The following is an 18,619-nucleotide window of genomic DNA, read 5'->3' as shown; positions in this document are numbered from 1 at the left end:
ATACATGTAGCTGCTGTGATGAGGCACAGGGCTGAACATGCCTCTCTGAATGATGTACATTTAAAATGGGTTGAATGGCACAAAATCAGATCACTCTTTGTTCCGTTATATATACATTGTTCACTTTATTGGCCATTTTTAATATGTCTTCTACATAACAAGGTGATTTCATCTAATTTCATATAACACCAGACCCTCAGATTCCTTTATTGACCAACAACAACGACCAAGTAGCAGACTGCTTCAAAACAATAGACACTAAACACAAGAATATACTTTTTTTTTGTTTTGTTTCTATACATTCTGCAAGACTTTTATGATACACTTTACTAATCACAGCAAAATCCAATATAGTATTTACTTAACTCTTTAACCTCAAACTATTATATCAATACAATGATTATATTGTATTCAATACTTTTAATGATAATCTCTTTATGTGTAATATGTTTTTTGTTTTCTTTTTACTGTTTCTGTTGTAATTGTATGTAAAGCGTCTTTGAGCATTAGGAAAAGCGCTATACAAATCCAATGTATTATTATTAATATGTATTATTATTAATATGTATTTTTGAATTGTAGCATTACAACTATAATGAAGACTTCTTCCACCAGTGTTAAACATCACAAACCTTTAACAAAGCCCCCGGCAGCTTCCATTGAAGTACACAGTATCCCATAATAAAGATTTACCCCAGCATTGTGACTCAAGAGTAGTCGATAATATACTCGGGATAGATCTGTTGTTTCTCAAAGACAACAAAGATGCTGGGGTCGCTCTTGCTGTCAACACAACTGTCGTAGAGGTCTTTGCCGCTTCCTTTGGGTGGGGGCCGGACGTAGCTGCTGCTCCCCCTGGTGTACTTCCCGATCAGCACCAGAGCAACAAACATGATGTTGTTCGGTTTACTTTTCAACTTGGCATATCTGTGTGAGTAAGACGCATCTCTGGCAAAGTAGCTCCCTAAAAAACAAGAGAGCGTTAATACTGACAAGTGTGATAGTGAAGGCTCTGTGTCTACTGTCATGTTAAGCTTCAGAAGTCCCATGAACATATACAACACAGAACATTTTGGGGAAAGAAATGTCTTTTGTGGTCTACATTGTAAACTATTCATCATACTGTATTTCTGGAATGGCTGCTGTACCTTTGCCGTAGGACGTGCCGTGGACCCCACACATCCTCCAGTCAAAGTTTTGCTCACAGATTGCCTCAATCAGGGATTCTTCTGTCCCGTGGAACAAGTACTGCTCCTTCACAGTTTTCCCTCCATTCCTCATCTTCATCTGCTCTTTCTGCCTGAAAACACAACATAGAAAACATAAATGTAATAACTTCTAAATCCTATGATTTTGGTCAACTCCTGAGAATTGCTAAATGCTACGCTACATTCATCAGCTAATCTCTAACTGTGTCTGCTGTTTTAGAGGTTTTTTCAATTAAAACTGTTTAACAGCTTAACACAAGGCCCTGAGAGCAGTGGGAGGAAACTAAAACAGTACAGTTACAGTACCATATTAGCTCAACATCACTGTAAGTCTGAGAGGAGCTGCAGATTCAGGTAATATTACAAGACAAGTGATCACTCATTTTAAACATACATATTATATATTCATGAGACAATAATATTGGTATAGCTGCTTAATGCCAATTTACCACTGAAAGATTTTCCACAGAGAGGAGTTCTGGATCCTCTGTATTTTGTTGATTTTACTCTGTGGCATCGTGCGCTTAAACAGCGACTCAATCATCTGATACTCCTTCCCAGATTTGGAGAGGAGTACGAGCTGGAAGATAAAAGTACAGTGCAACAAAAAAAGGGTCATAAATAGTTCAAGACAAGAACACATTTAAATATTACACAGTGTAGCACTGCCACCTCAGTTGAGGGCAGATTGAGAACTAGACCAAGCTAAAATTAGCAGAGGTAGAAGAAGTAGATCCTTTTCTTAACTAAAAGTACTAATACTGCAATGCAAAAATACTCCATTACCAGTAAAAGTACTGCACTGAGAACCGTACTTAAGTAAAAGTATTTAAGTATGATCAGGAACATTTACTTCAAGTATTAGGAGTAAAAACACTCGTTGCTAAATATTTATTTAAAATGTAAAGCAGAACATCTTGAAAGCTGGGACTGTATAATAAATAATAAAGCAATAAGTAAATTGCTGCTATTTTATTTGTGGTTTACTTAAATATCATTTTTGAATAGTTTAATCAAATATAAAAATAATCTGAGTTTTTAAAGTAAGTTGTAACTAAAGAGTGTTGTAATGAAGCAACAAGTACAACATTCCCCTAGTATAAAGGGGTTCTTAAAGAAAATACTTAAGTATAGTTCAACTACTTAAATACAATACTTGAGTAAATGTACTTAGTTAATGAAATGTAGCTGAAGTAAAACAAATGTAAATCTTGTAAACGCTGCAGTACACAGCGAGCTGCCTCCTCCTTCCTCCTCTCTACATCACTCAGGAGCATTTGACACTGTCAGCATCACCTCACTGCACACCGAATGTAGTACAATGTATCTGACTGCAGAACTAAAGTCCCCATCTTCCTTCCTCTTTACTTCTAAATAGATATAATGATGCAACCCTGTTTACACTTTCCCTGATTGAGCAGCTGACCTACTCCAACATCCCAGAGAACGGCACAACAAAACAAAATGGTGACCCTGTTTCAATAGACCATACTCTTATAAACAATTTTAAAAAGCTCATTAAACTGTATATTTTGTTTAAATATTGGGCTAAAGTGTATAAATAAACAATTGTAAAAACACTGCTTTTTTTGGAACAGGGAGAAAAGCAGCCCTCTGTCATACAGTATATTCTAATGTAGGATACCTTGTGTCCAAAATCCAGTATGGCAGTCTTGTCCCAGTTGGGGGGGAAACTGTCAGCTGTGGAGGAGCTGGGTGATGATCCACTATAGGGAGACACACATAGGAATGTTCTGACTATTGAAGTCACTTCAAAACAGCAATGTTAGATTTTAAGCATAATCTCAAAATCTCCATTTTAAACCAATAATAAATACCTCTTTAGCTTCACCTCCACGTCATGACCCGACACAAAGACAGGCCTCCGTCGGACCTCCCTCTTGGTCTTAAACTTGACATTCTGCTGATATATCCCCTGTGCTCCCAGGGCACTCTTGAAGTGGAGGATGTACTGGTGGTTGCCAGCACCAAAAGGAATATCAGTATCTCTGTCTGCCAGGTACACATTCTCCAGAGTCTGAGAGGTCACAGAGGCTGGCCTGTCACCATCTCCCTGCAGAACAAAGGGCCAGTGATGAGATGGAAAGAAGTAGTACAAAATGTGAAGAGGAACTTAACAAATCCAAAAGCTCGTCTCAATTGAATATTTCACCTCCTCCTTTCCCTCACTCTTCCTTGCGTCTTAGCTCCGCTTAGATGCGAGCGAGAGACACGAGGAGGAGACGCGAGGACAGAGGAGTCCTCAGGTATTAATTGGGACGTCCTCGTTCACTCAAACGTCACTCTTAAACGACGTCTGTTAATGATGACATGTGCACAGCTGTCTCCCCTCTCATCGGGTTTAACTGAATAACCCGTTAGAACCGGCACATTTGTTTGTAAATATTTATTTAAATGAATGAATCTTTCTCTTGTTAGTCAAGGAATTCAATGTATGATGGTTGGTCCTGCTTTTGTGTTCCGTTGTGGTGTAAAAGGTAGCCTACATTTAAATACAAATATAATTATAGTAATGTGAAATGCTTTACTCTGAAAATGTGTGTCCTGTAGATCCCCACAAACCCACATTCAGGACTGTGAATTTTAAATAATTTAACTCCTGAATATTTTAACACAAAACAATAAAAAATAATTGTTATTTATCAAGATCTAGCCATTTATGAAATAGCTTTCTTAATAGCTATGTTTTAGTGAGTGACGTTCAAAATCTTTAAACATGACTTACATTTTTAGTATAACCTTAAAGTGGACCTGTCATGCTATATTTGAATAATATATTGTAGGGCCATACCTATATAAGGTATATTTATACGTTTTCTTTTTCAAAATACCAAACAGATCATGCATTTTAGCCATGCCTCATTTCGCTCTATTTTGCTGTCCTCCACCCTGTCTTTGCATGCGCTGCAGCTGACCACGCCCCCCTGCAAAGGAGGGGACCGAGTTACGAGCGTCGTGTTACCATGCTGTTACCATGCCACGGCAACCTCTCATTCCCCTGATAGGTCAGCTCCTCCGTCCTGACGTCAGTGAAATGTTCAAATCTGGATCAGTCTGTATCAGATCCGTTGCAGCCCCTTTTTTAGAGATTTAGGTATGGAGGAAAATAGAGAGGGTTGTGTTTTCTGACACTTGGTGAGTTCCCTGGAACACCGGGGACACATATTCATGTATAAAAGACGTACAAAAGTGATGAAAATGATAGGTCCCCTTTAAGAAATGAATTGCACATAATAATTCCCACGGAGCTGTGAGCACTTATACATTTATGTGACGCTTTTCCACTCATTCTTCCAGTTCTGCGTTTTCCTGTGTTGAAATCGACCAGCTGTGAATGTTACGGTGGCCCGGAAGTGCAAGACACCACAGCATTTCACAAAACACAACAGCATTTCAGAAAACGCCGCAGCATTTCAGAAAACGCTACAGCATTTCAGAAAACGCTACAGCATTTCAGAAAACGCAACACCATTTCAGAAAACACAACAGCATTTAATAAAACACCGCAGCATTTCACAAAACGCCGCAGCATTTCACAAAACGCCGCAGCATTTCAGAAAACACAACAGCATTTCAGAAAACACAACAGCATTTCACAAAACACAACAGCATTTCAGAAAACACAACAGCATTTCAGAAAACACAACAGCATTTCAGAAAACACAACAGCATTTCACAAAACGCCGCAGCATTTCAGAAAACACAACAGCATTTCAGAAAACACCACAGCATTTCACATTGGACGGAAAGGGTATTCCTTTAGGGAGAACACTTCTTGTTTGTGATTGGACAGAGCCAGCCAGAGAAGCACTGCTGTGATTGGTTGTTTTTGCTGCCAGTCAAGAAATGGCGCTTCGTGATTGGTCAGCACCCGACAGCGCAACATGTCCCAACACATCAACCGTTAGCTGTTAGCACACACTCAGAGCTCACAGCTCCTCATATCTGTTCAGAAACTGGACAAAAGTTAAACAAGTACAAACCACAGACTGTCTATGTCATGGTGAATACAGTCGCTGCTTTATTTATGTCTGTATGACGCTGTTGTGAGTGTGGACGGAGCAGCTACAGGTTAGTTTAGCCTGATCGATCCGCCCCCTCTTCAGCACGTCTTGTTTGAATGACAGGAGTAAACACTGACAGCTGCGGTGAAACTCGACAACCAAATGAACATATTGACCGTGATTTAATTGTAATACACGTTTCGAAGTGATGCCGAAGTAACTACATACTGATACCGGTTAACAATAAAGCATTAATTCATGTTTTTTTCGCATCGCTCTAATCGCTCGAGTTTCACCGCAGCTGTCAGTGTTTACTCCTGTCATTCAAACAAGACGTGCTGGAGAGGGGGCGGATCGATCAGGCTAAACTAACCTGTAGCTGCTCCGTCCACACTCACAACAGCGTCATACAGACATAAATAAAGCAGCGACTGTATTCGCCATGACATAGACAGTCTGTGGTTTGTACTTGTTTAACTTTTGTCCAGTTTCTGAACAGATATGAGGAGCTGTGAGCTCTGAGTGTGTGCTAACAGCTAACGGTTGATGTGTTGGGACCATAGACTGTATATATAAAGGTTGGGACCATGGTTGGGACATGTTGCGCTGTCGGGTGCTGACCAATCACGACACGAAGCGTCATTTCTTGACTGGCAGCAAAAACAACCAATCACAGCAGTGCTTCTCTGGCTGGCTCTGTCCAATCACAAACAAGAAGTGTTCTCCCTAAAGGAATACCCTTTCCGTCCAATGTGAAATGCTGTGGCGTTTTGTGAAATGCTGTTGTGTTTTCTGAAATGCTGTGGTGTTTTGTGAAATGCTGTTGTGTTTTGTGAAATGCTGTTGTGTTTTGTGAAATGCTGTGGTGTTTTGTGAAATGCTGTGGTGTCTTGCACTTCCGGGCCACCGTAGAATGTGGGGGCGGGGCTTTTATACGCGAGTAGTGAAAACACTTCCGCGTAGTCTGCTCTCGTGTATCCTCCCTTTCATCTCCTCCCTCACCCCTCTTCCCTCACCCCTCCTTGACTCCTCCGTGTGCATTTCAGCTATTGGGACGTCCTTCAACATGGCGGGTCTTGATCGATTTCCGGGTCAAGTCCCGGAGGAGAGGAAGAAGAGAGGAGTCGAGGAGGGACATTGAGACGAGCCTCAAGTCTAGTTGTTGCCTCGGTTGGGTTATAAAAGGGTAAGAGGACGCATAGCTGCACCTTCTTTATAAATCAAATTAAATTCAACTGTTTTGTCATTGCAAAGAGTACTGATACAAGCAAATACACTGAGCATCTAACCAGGAGTGCAAAAGCAGCAGTAACATGCAGTGTAATGTATAGTATAAATACATATTTTTTAAAGTATATAAACTATGAACAGCATACATGGGTATGAACATTATGAACAGCATACATGGGTATGAACACTATGAACAGTAGTATACACCAGTGCTTCTCAAACCTTTTTCAGTAATGTACCCCCTTTGAAACATTTTCTAAAGTACCCCCTGACCGACCCCGAACATTTTTGATAGAAAAAGCCTATATAAATAATTACAATATAGTGATGTTCCATCAGTGTGTGATTTATTAACTCCTTCATGCATGAATTACAACAAACTAAGGATATTTTCATCTTTATGCATGAGAATTTTTTGTTAAAACAGATTTTTAAGTAATATTATGTTTAACAAACCAATGAACAAAATGATATATTATGCAAAAACTATAAAATACACAAATATTATAATAATAATGAATTTAATAATACATGTAATTTATATAGTGCTTCTCATCTGCCAAGACAAATCTCGAAGCGCTTATTAAATTACTATTTATTATAATAAAATCCACTGTGGTGCCTGACCCCATGCATATACAAGAAAACAGCATTACATTAGCAGTCTCTAACGTAGTGACCACAATGCATGAAAGGGTTAAAAAAATAATAATTTGCAATTATAAACAAACTATGTAATAACACTGCAATGACACTATTTAGGAGTTTTAGGTCCTCAGCGATCGTGTACGGCTTTTTGGCTTTAGCGATAAGCAGTGACACCGCATACGATGCCTCCAGTGCTTTGGCTGATGTTGTGGAGGCTTTTCGCATCATCTCTTGCGAGGATCTGTACTCAGCAAGTTTTCACTTGAAAAACTCCGGTGGCTAACCAACATGACACAGGTGTTTGGTGCTGAGATGTCTCTGGAGGTGCGCTGGTTTCATCGAGCTGTTGGCTAGTTTCTCCCCACAAAAAAAACACAATGCCTGGGGCGGGTTGCCGTTTGTTGACGTGAATCCCATCAAAGCATACGCCTCCTGATATTGACGGCATTTTGTTGGCTCAATTTTGGCTTTCTTTTTTTCTCCGTTGTCCACGTTCCCTGCTGTAGTGCTGCTACGTTCTAACCACGATTCCATTTCAATGTCTATTTGTTATAATCTAATATTGCAACTGGCTTCCCGCTCAGCGTTGTTCTGGGCTAGAGCCTGATTTAGCTCTGGTTCTTCCTGTTTCCACCACAGCGGAGCCGGCTCTCAGTACCGAATACCGGTTCTTAGCTGGCCCCACTCGGCAAATAAAAGCTGTAACAAGCAGTAGGGCTGAGACCACACACTTGTAAAAACAGAGAAGAACCAGTTAAGCACCAGAAAAGCACAAGAACGGATCTTGAATCCTTGGTGGTTCTAGGAATATTTTATATAAAATTGTGTTTTCTATTTAACTTATTGTACTATGAATATGTTTGTAATTTTGAATTATGATGTGATTTTTGAAGAGTTTACGTGTCTGAAAAACGATGGTTGTTAACATGTGGCTGAATAGGACTACAGAAGTTGTCGAGGACGTTGTACGTCATTACACCGAACACGTAAACACTCCCGCTAAGTTTGTTTCCCCGTGTTCTGCTTGAAAGCAAGTACCTGCCTCCTGCAAACTGTTAAAACAAACGCTTCAACTTGTACAATTTTGAATCTGTATTTTTGAATATGGATCTTAAGTTGGCGTGACGTTGAAGCAGCGACCCTGCTGTAGTTCGTTTATAGCATAACGTTAGCATTTTGCTTCTGGTGACTAGATTTATGATTCGAAAATTATAAAAGTAGGGTAGACATGTGGATATTATCCAGCTGAACAAAACGTGATCCGTCTCTTAAATGTGTGTCAACCACAGACCTTATTTCGAGCTATTTTCCAAAATCCTATGGAGAAATTGCATTGCTTTTTTGTCGAAGGAACCGGAAGGAGTTTACTTTTTAGGTTTTAGGACACGTCACTGTGGCACTCTATACACCATAGAGTTGTGTAAATTAAGAAAGTATAATATATAGACATTATAGTCAGAATAAATATGATAAACTATAAACTGTTTTGGGCATTTTTATAAATAATGTGATTAATATAAGTACACTATAGCAGATATAGCTTATATATTTGGTTATGGTTTGACTGACCTGTCCATACTCCAGCCATTTCCCGCTCTCATCCTTCCAGTACCAGAGCCACTGTGTGGTGAGAAGGAAGTGGGGGGGCTTTAAGACGGAGGAGGCTGTGGACAGGCGGCGGACTGGAGACCCTCCGTATGTCATGGTCATGAAGTCTACTGACGGCCCAGCGGGGGGTGCCGAGCTGAAAGCAAGCAATCACAAGACATTTCTAAATAATAAATATTGAATAACAATATTCAAATGCACTTAGTAAAATGTACAACCTACCTAGCAGTTCATAATGAAAACACCTTTTTTACTGGCTGCATTTAACACATTTATACATCAATAATTAGGATCCAATAATATAATATATATTATTATGAAATGGGCCATTGTGTGTAGAGTGATTATCTTTTCATACTTCAAATACATTTTGTTGGCAATAATTCTACAATTTTGCTTAAGTCAAATTTGGATTGCAGGACTTACTATTACGGGAGAATAACAACACTTGTTACTACTTTGTACTTTGTCCACTTTCTAATTGTGGTCTTTTTCTTCAAACATGCACCTTGTTAGTGACAGGTATCTCAAAATGCCTAAGGGGGCGGCTGGTGGCTCGATGCAGCTCGTGTCCTGTCCTGGGTCGCAGTAGGCCTTCTCCGTGTCTTCCATGTCAGGCAGGTCCTTCCAGGTCACACCATCACGGTCTAACACCTGCCATCTGTAAGGCCGGGGCCAATGGACACGAGCACACTTCTCTGGGGAAAAACAGTGATAGAGAGACACTCATTAAACATCTAGGGTTGCACTAGGAATCAACATTTTATCGAAACTGCAATATGGACTAGTAAAATATCCAAATCGCCGTACAGTAAGCGCAATATTCGGCAGAGGCAAAGTCCCGGCCTACAAAATGTATTCAACAGACTTAATAAAAAAGTCTTTGCTTTTTACAGTTCCTCTTAAAAAGAAACAAACACACTATGATCATTGTAATAATTTTTGATGATGATGAGAATGTGAATTAGGTTTAAAAAATGGACATCCCACCTATTGTCGCGAATCATCACTTTTTTCAAATTGTGCAGCCTTTACATCATCTTCTCTTTACGAATATTTTGAAAAGTTATTGTATGAAACACAAGTTTCAGGGTTACCTTTGAAGCTGCAGTGTCTGCGGATGAAGAAGAGACAGATTTCATCCCTCTCTGCATCGCTTATGGCTTTAGATGGACCAGCAGAAGTAGTTGGGGGTCCAGGGTTGCTGTGAGATGGTTGCTGAGTCGGGGTTCTCGCGACTGGCAGCGCTGCAAGAGAGTAGACACACCAAAATCAAATATATTGCGAAGACTACAACTCACTTAAGAACGTTTATTTATTAAAGTCCTTTACCGAGAACAGCAGAAGCTTGTCTCTCATGTTGACCCGTGATGATGAATTTATTTCTGTAGATCTGAAGAAGGTTTGTAATATTTTCCTGACTGAATCCTCGGAAAATCTTCGTTCCATTGGCATCAACAGTATGTGTTCTTTTGCACGAGGAGCCAAACTTACAGTCACCCTGCAGATAGTGCAGGCAGATGTGGAGCTTGGTGCAGGAAGTGGCAAATTTGCAGGAACCGTGCACACTGTTGCCTTTGTTGTAATGCTGGCAGATCTAGAAGGGGTGACTATAGCATTAGGACATGCATTTTTTTATTTTCTACAGAAAAGCTGCTGTTACTAAAACCACCTACCTCAGGCAGCAGATATGGATCATTCTGCAGTAACAGCTGGAACAACTGTTTCTCCGTCAAGTCCTGAAGACCATATTTTCTCAAAAGCTCTGCATTGTTTGGAAAAGCCAGGCGATGGGGATTTTTACACTTTGCTCTGAAATATAAGAGAAGGGATCAAATAGAGCTCAGTGAAAGGCTTTTTATGGAAATAAATGAAAAAACGTTGGTTTCTGAAAATAATGCAGGCACCTAGAGATGAAAACATTGTTTTTTCTTTTCATGTTTTGTCATAATAATGTTGGGTTGCTGTCAAAACATGTCTTACATGCGTTTTCTAACATGGGGAAAAAATCAACTCGATAATGACTCCCACTTTCTGCTATAGTGACATTGTTATTTAATCAAACTTTTCTTACAAGTAAAATATTGGCCATAACCCCTTTCAGTCTAGAGAGGGTTATACAAGGCTTTATAAGTGTTCTACACTTTGCTCAGTTCACAGAGAGTGGGTTATTCAAGTTCATGTTATGATGCAAATTACTGCCATCTCCTGGTCCAAAAAAGGACTTACAGTTATTGTCATTTTTAATGATCTTCTAGAATCTAGAAGATAAGGGTTACACATGTTTGAGTCCTTCCATGTCAAGCTAGTTTTTATTCCTTCACAGCCCAAAATAGACTGTCAAGCTTACTAATGTTTTATATTTTTCTTTAAAAAATGAAATGCTTTGAGCTGTAGGCGAAGATCATGAAGCTGTATAGAGCATAGGTCAAAGAGTCCTGATGACTTTCTGCATTATTTCTGGTTGTGTCAAAGCAAGTTATTCAATAAAATGTGTTCAATCCTGTCTGATTGTATCTGTGTGCATACACCTTTAAGAGCCTGCAGTTCCCCACAACTGATTTCATGTAGGCTACTCTGGATTAGATTTCTGCTACTGGGTATTAGGTCACCAAGTTAAATGCAGAAGTAAAACATTAAAGATGCCAGTTGTCCTGCCGCGAAGTGAAAAACCAGCAGAAAGAGGAATGTTGAGCTGCAACCAAGAAACAAAAGTGAAAACACATGTGTGGGTGTCCTTTTACATTTTAAAGTACTCAACCCCACTTTGCTTCTACCGCTCGCTCTCCTTTCTCAATACATGTCCTTTAAACATATGATAAAAGAGTCTAGCCTTGATAAATTAAGCTTTAAACCTGAACAGTTGACACCCATTTTAATTTAATGTATTGAACACTAATATGTACGACTACTACCACGTCATTTCAACTCAGGGTAGGCATTTCCTACTGCTTTACAATACAACATAACAAAGCCTCAAAATGAAGGCTAGCACAACAGTAGCAACTCACCCGAACGTACAGTCTCCACAGACGTAATACCTGCACAGGTGTAACCCGTCGCACTGTGCACACTCTCCGGGTTTCTTCTGACAGAGACGCAGGCTGGTTTTAGCCACTATCAGACTGTCCGGGCTGATTACTTGGCTGCCGATGGCCTTCTGCTCTCCTTCTTCAATGGCTATTTTATCGTCGTCAAAAATGACACTCCGCAGGACTTGAGGCGCAACAGTGAAAGACTGTGCAATCTTCTCATCAAGGTGCTTGAAGTCCAAGCAGCCATGGTGGTCGCACAGGGTCTTGGTGACAAACTTAGAGATGAGTAAAGTCATACTTTACTCAAGTAATGAGTTTCGGCAAGTCAGCTAAACAGTTGGTTCAGCAGACTGACCTGACTTGATAAATCTCCTCATAGGTAAAGCGACGCCCGGTTACAGAGAAACGAAACTGAAACTTTTACAGTGATAGAACAAAAAACAACGATGCCCTGTCTCCAAATGTATCTGGTATTTAAAGGAGCAGAGGCTGAAGAAGTACTTAAAGGTAGGGTAGGTAATTCACTTCAGAAACACTTTTAGTTATATTCCATGGAATGCTCTTAACATCCCGATAGCAATGAATAAATGAAATGCTTTGCCAATAAATATAGGCCTACAAATATTTCATCTGTGGAAGAAAATGAAATAGCCTACTCTGTTAAGAAAAAGTCCTGCAATCAAAATGTTACTCAAGTAGTACAAAAGTTTTAGAATCAAAACATACTTAAAGTACAAAAGTAAAAGTAGGCTACTGATTATGCAGATCGGCCCATTTCAGAATAATATTTTGATTAATCGTTGTGTTTATCAAAGCTGGTAAAGGTGCAGCTAGTTTTAATGACTTTGTATACTGCAGGGTAGCTTGTGAATGTTACTCAAGGTGTAGGCTAACTAAAGTCTTATTTAATTGTTGATTATATTTCACATCATTAATCCAAATCTGTAAAGTAACTAAAAGGTATTTAATACATGTAGTGGAGTAAAAGTACACTATTATACCTCTGAATTGTAGTTGGGAAGAAGTCCAAAGTAGCAACAAATTGAAATATTCAAGAAAAGCACAAGTATCTTGACTTGGTTACTTGGTTACTTGGTTACACTATAAAGTAGTAGCCTACAGTGAATAAAAAAGCAATACATTATAGAAATTGAACGCTTTCTTTTTTTTTGTATTATTCTTTGCGAAATTAACTGATTACAGAGGGTTAGGCGAGCACCTAAAGGCATCACGAGCCCTAGCAACCACTGCTAGAGTTACGTGTACCATAGCAACCATGGAGGGTGAGCTTTCGTTAATGGAAGAAAAAGGCAAAGAGGTCACACAAGAACGGAAGGAACTCCTCTACAACCAAGTCAAAGAACTCAAGTAATGAAAACACATACTCAACAACACCTTGTAGGTCAACCGTGAACTTTGTTAACCTAAAATTGGCTTTATTAGTTTGCCTATTTTGTTGCTAACAATGGGCTAACATTGCTAACAAGGCTAAACTAGCAATGTAGCTTAGTTAGTATTGAGAAAAATTGTTAATTTAGCATGGAAATATTACAAGCTTAATGTAGCTTTCTATTTAGTCGTTTACTCCTAACTGTTAGCTAAGAGTAGAGGAAGTACAGGCACACTAGGATAGGTTACATTATGACATGTTGTTCAGGTCTTCTGCATTTTATTATATTAACTACTACAAAATGACAAGTTGAGCTTCTGTTTTTCTTGATGAATTATCAGTAGTGAGTAAATAACTTATATTTTACAGGTGTTTAAGTTAACATTTTCACCTTACTGTATTTTTTTCACCTTCAAGCATTATCTTGACCTGACTATAAAGTTGTTGATACTCACTTTTACCCCGAGATGTTCCAATGCAGCCCTCCTGGCAGAGATCGACATGTTGGAGCGGTTCATCGGTCGACTGGATCCTCAGGACCTGGTGTCTCAAGCTGGGGAGGACGATTCGGGGGCAGCAGGAGACTCCCAGCTGGAGGGTGGGGTAAGTGCTAACCAATTACAACAAAACTCCTTTACTACTACGACACAAAAATCAAGATAAGTCCATTATTCTTGAGTAAAGTCACTTAATACTTTCTGGGTTAAAAGTGTGATAGCTATTGCTTCATATTAACCAACATTAGTAAGGCCTGCCACAATCTGAGATACAATCCTGATTCTAAATATGTTGCCTGGACAGATGACCTCTCTGCACTCCGCTTCTCATTTTGTAAATGTGTTTGTGCCTTGTCAGGGTCGTGGACCGAGGCGGAGGTCCCAGTCCAACATATCGGATCGCCTCCAGCAGCTGACCTTGGAACAAAAACTTTATGTGGCACAGAGAGAAGTAGCAGAGACACGACAGGACCAGGAGAAACTCAAACAGAGACATGACCAAATTCAGGACAACTACAAGGTTTTAATACACACTTGCACAAAAAAAACAATGCACGCCTACAAAAAATGTCCCCTGGTAACTCTGCTTGTATCTCCAGGCCTCTATGGAAGAAGCAGATTTGCGTCTTGCCGAAATCAGGAAGGCTAAGATCGACTTTGAACGCAGAATGGTCAAACCTATGAAGGACAAAAGGTTGGAAATGATGGAGCCCGACAAGCTGCTCCGGTACATCGAAGACAAGTCAAAGGTAAAAAATAGGGTTCTGTCTAATGACCTTTGAAAAGTAGCATAAAAACTGTTTTTGAAACAAAACGTGGCTACTCATTTTAACTTGCAAAAGATGGCATTATGTTTGCAGTTGTTCAAAGTGAATAGTTTTAATTTACCTCTCATAATTCAAACATTTTATACAATTTCAAGATATTTAGATTTTATTCTGTTATTTTTCTTTGTCAAATTATGTCATGAAATGCCTCCTTTGTAGTCCTTTGCACTCCACTTCTACTAGCTAGTAGTCCAACACATTGCGTTTGATAGGTCTAAGGGGTGGAACATCTCTTAGCGGTTGACCAATCACAAAAGAGCAGGCCAGCTAACCAATCAGAGCAAACTAGGCTCTGGTTTCAGACAGAGGGTGAAAAGAAAAATGCTGCAGCACAGGCAGTATGAGAAAATCAAAGACCTTTTTGAACATTAAAGCATGGAAACATGTCACAGTAGAGGCACACAATATAAATATGAACCTGAAAATGAGCATAATAGGGCCCCTTTAATGTTTTCTTCCTCATGTTTTCTGTACTTTTACAACCCCTACCCATATTTACCATCCTCCAACCTTCATCCACATGATCTGCTCTGTTCACAAACAGGTCACACAGGTGGAGAAGTTGACTCGGAAGAACCATGCACTGAAGGTCCATGAGAAGAAGCTCCAGCAGCAGCTTCAACAGAAGAAAGAGACGGGGAAAGCCGAGTACGAGGTAGATGATGAGTGTGAGGGTTATAACCAGAGGGGCTAACAAGGCTAGAAAGAGTGTTACCAATGATGACCCATCGTCATTGGGTGTCACTCTCTGCTTGTCAGTTACTGTAACAATGTGTGGTACTGTCACTGTGTGTTGTTTTCTGAAGATTTTTCAGGAGTACAGCGAGCAGAGAATGGACAAAAACCGGGATGAACTTCAAGTCAACAATTTGAAAGTACAACGTGTCCTCAGTTCACACAAGGTAAGTCATTACAATGTGTGAGAGAGATTGTTCTCTCTTTGTTATCTAGTGTAGATAAATGAAATCACTGTTGCAGTATAGCTTGACTTAGCTCCAGCTTCTAAATCTGCATGGGTGTGTTTTTTTCTATTGACTAAAAGGATATTCTACCAAAAGTTCAGGTAAACAATAGTACCATGACAATTGTAATTGATACAATGAGATACGAATAGCATACATTACAATTATATAACAACAAATGAGAATAATATACACATATATTAACGTATTCAGTTTTTTCTAAAACCTTTTCAGTTGTTTTATAAACTGAGTGATCAAATAACATAATTCAGTTCATGCATACATAATAATAAAATTAATCAGATAGTGAAGAGCACCACCATCTGGATTGTCATAGTAACAACAAATATATTTGATGTGTGGGATATTTCCCAAAAAAAAAAAAAAGGTTGGGACTTTTTCTTGTATCATGAACTATAATTACAAGAAATATCAATGTCTTGTTAACAATTACAGTAGCAACGGGTTTTTTATGTTAACATTGTAAAATATACTTCCATAGCTTTGCTCGAAATACAGCAATAATAATGTTAAAGGTGTCCCCTCCAGTTTATTTGGTGTGTGTGTGTGTGTGTGTGTGTGTGTGTGTGTGTGTGTGGTGTGTGTGTGTGTGTGTGTGTGTGTGTGTGTGTGTGTGTGTGTGTGTGTGTGTGTGTGTGTGTGTGTGTGTGTGTGTGTGTGTGTGTGTGTTCAGGAGAAGCTGCAGAGTGTGACACGAGAGTCCACAGAGCTGAGCGATGACATCACCAAGAAGAAGCAGATGCTGGCCAAACTTGAGGAGGAGATCGTGCGCGCTGAGGAGGTTTGTCAGAGCGGCAGAGTGCATTGAATAATGCACGGCAGACCCAAAACGATGGAATCTGTTCATACTTCTATCCTCTTTTAAACTGTACTTCACTAGCAAGGACCACACCACAACAGTATGATGTTTATAGGTTTAATGAAGGAAGTAACAATTAATTGATATGGAAGGGGTGATGAAATGATGATGGCGAATGGTCCTGGCAGAGGGAAACTCAAAATGGTGGTTAAATCTCCGGCATGATTCTGCTTGGGCTTATTACGGGACCCCAGGTGGTTGCTAGAATGAGACATTTTAAAATATGAACTAGTTGAATAGGAATGGAGACAGGTGGAGAGGATGAGGGGATGTAGGGACAAGGGAAGGGAGGGAGGAAGGGATGTCCGGATGAAAGGATAAGGGATGTTGGGATGGAGGGATAAGGGATGAAGGGATAAGGGATGGAAGGAGAAGGGATGGAGGGATAAGGGATGTTGGGATGAAGGGATAAGGGATGAAGGGATAAGGGATGGAAGGAGAAGGGATGGAGGGATAAGGGATGAAGGGATAAGGGATGAAGGGATAAGGGATGGAAGGAGAAGGGATGGAGGGATAAGGGATGGAAGGATTTAGGGATGAATGGATGTAGGGAGGAATCGATGACGGGGTCGATGGTTGGAGGGATGAAGGGGGTTTGGCATAGGATGAGGAAGAAGTAGGAATGTATGAGTGGAAGGGAGAGGGAGGGTGGGTTGAGAGAATGGAGACATGCAATGGCTGGATGTTTGGCCGGATATAAAGGCAAGGCAAGGCAAGGCAAGTTTATTTATATAGCACCTTTCAACACAAGGCAATTCAAAGTACTTTACAAAAATGAAAGACATTAAGAGCATTAAGAAACATATTATAAAATGATATCTAGAAACACTCATTTAAAAGCAAAGATCCAGCTGCTTCTCCATGTTTAGTTCTGACTCTGGGGACAGAAAGCTGACCAGTCCCAGAAGACCTGAGAGTTCTGGATGGTTCATAATTTAGCAGTAGGTCAGACATGTATTTTGGGCCTAAACCATTCAAAGCTTTATAAACCAGCAGCAGTATTTTTAAATCAATTCTTTGACACACAGGAAGCCAGTGTAAAGACTTCAGAACAGGAGTGATGTGATCCACTTTCTTAGTGTTAGTGAGGACTCGAGCAGCGGCGTTCTGAATTAGCTGCAGCTTTCTAATCGATTTTTTAGTGAGACCTGTAAAGACACCATTACAGTAGTCGAGTCGACTGAAGATAAAAGCATGGACAAGTTTTTCCAAATCCTGCTGTGACATTAGTTTTTTAATTGACAGACTCAGCTGGGATTAGAGATGGGGTTGAGGCGTGGCCATGCTCCATAAACTTCATTTATATCATAGTTCTGTTCATGTACTTCGTTCCTTGTACTTCAGGAGCGTCTGAAGGCAGAGGCCCTCAACCAGCACCTGCGGCGCCAGATGACAGATTACCAGGCTCCTGGTATCACAGAGTACATGCAGGTCAAGGGCAAACACAAGAAGCTGCAGCAGAGCATTCACACTCTGGATAGAAAAATTGGGATCGCTGAGGTAAGCATTTCATTTTTCATTTACCCCAAAGACAACCCGCTATCTTTGGAATTCTCTCCAGGACTCTCCGACACTTGATGATATGATTTGAAGTGTTGTTTATCTTCTTTTTTTTTTTTATCATACCACACCCACTCATACCAGCTGCATAACAAACTGTTGCGAGAGGAACCAAAACAGTCTTCTCTGTTTTCCCCAGATGGCCTTGAAGACCCGCTCTACAGTCTGCAGCGCACAGAGAGCCTCTCTTCCTGCCGTGTGCAGAGCTGAGGCTGGAGCGAGACCTGCAGAGCAGCACATCCCAGTGAAGCTCCCGCACATAGCAGAACACCGCACATAGAGAACACCACACATAGCAGAACACCGCATGTAGAGAACACCGCACATAGAGAACACCGCACATAGCAGAACACCGCACATAGAGAACACCACACATAGCAGAACACCGCATGTAGAGAACACCGCACATAGAGAACACCGCACATAGCAGAACACCGCACATAGAGAACACCACACATAGCAGAACACCGCATGTAGAGAACACCGCACATAGAGAACACCGCACATAGCAGAATACCGCACATAGAGAACCAGAGAAGGAGACTGTGCTACTGCTGCAAACACAATGGTGCTCTAGGAGGAGATTCAGGTGATAAGGTGGCGGGGGTTACCTTGGTTGGTTATTGGCTAATGGTTACACAAGCCAAAAAAACGTTATGACATCACAAAGTTTCCAAAATCTGATCAGCTCATTTTCAGAAAGGTTTTTATATAAAAGGATCAGGACAAAAAGAAAGCGAATCTCTTTA

General features: G+C 40.2%; 2 protein-coding genes across 2 annotated transcripts; one reads left to right on the top strand and one right to left on the bottom strand.

Moving 5' to 3' along the window:
- Nucleotides 1–106: 106 nt before the first annotated feature.
- Nucleotides 107–12,050, bottom strand: parp12a (poly (ADP-ribose) polymerase family, member 12a). The gene is made up of 11 exons (XM_034141727.1): nucleotides 11,731–12,050; nucleotides 10,396–10,531; nucleotides 10,052–10,316; nucleotides 9,817–9,966; nucleotides 9,228–9,417; nucleotides 8,681–8,855; nucleotides 3,047–3,282; nucleotides 2,854–2,935; nucleotides 1,658–1,788; nucleotides 1,149–1,300; nucleotides 107–964 (listed from the first exon to the last, which is right to left on the bottom strand). The coding sequence occupies exons 1-11, from the start codon at nucleotides 12,048–12,050 to the stop codon at nucleotides 708–710; spliced, it is 2,094 nt and encodes a 697-aa protein (XP_033997618.1). The 3' UTR covers nucleotides 107–707.
- Nucleotides 12,051–12,771: 721 nt separating this feature from the next.
- Nucleotides 12,772–18,527, top strand: ccdc113 (coiled-coil domain containing 113). Its single transcript, XM_034141851.1, has 9 exons — nucleotides 12,772–13,122; nucleotides 13,612–13,747; nucleotides 14,000–14,161; nucleotides 14,241–14,390; nucleotides 15,013–15,123; nucleotides 15,275–15,370; nucleotides 16,125–16,232; nucleotides 17,655–17,810; nucleotides 18,010–18,527. The coding sequence occupies exons 1-9, from the start codon at nucleotides 13,031–13,033 to the stop codon at nucleotides 18,148–18,150; spliced, it is 1,152 nt and encodes a 383-aa protein (XP_033997742.1). The 5' UTR covers nucleotides 12,772–13,030; the 3' UTR covers nucleotides 18,151–18,527.
- Nucleotides 18,528–18,619: the final 92 nt, after the last annotated feature.

This window comes from Trematomus bernacchii, unplaced genomic scaffold (assembly GCF_902827165.1).
Source record: "Trematomus bernacchii unplaced genomic scaffold, fTreBer1.1, whole genome shotgun sequence".
NCBI classification, from domain to species: domain Eukaryota; kingdom Metazoa; phylum Chordata; class Actinopteri; order Perciformes; family Nototheniidae; genus Trematomus; species Trematomus bernacchii.
The sequence above is the reverse complement of the archived record's forward strand: the minus strand, read 5'-3'. Positions and strand labels throughout refer to the sequence as shown.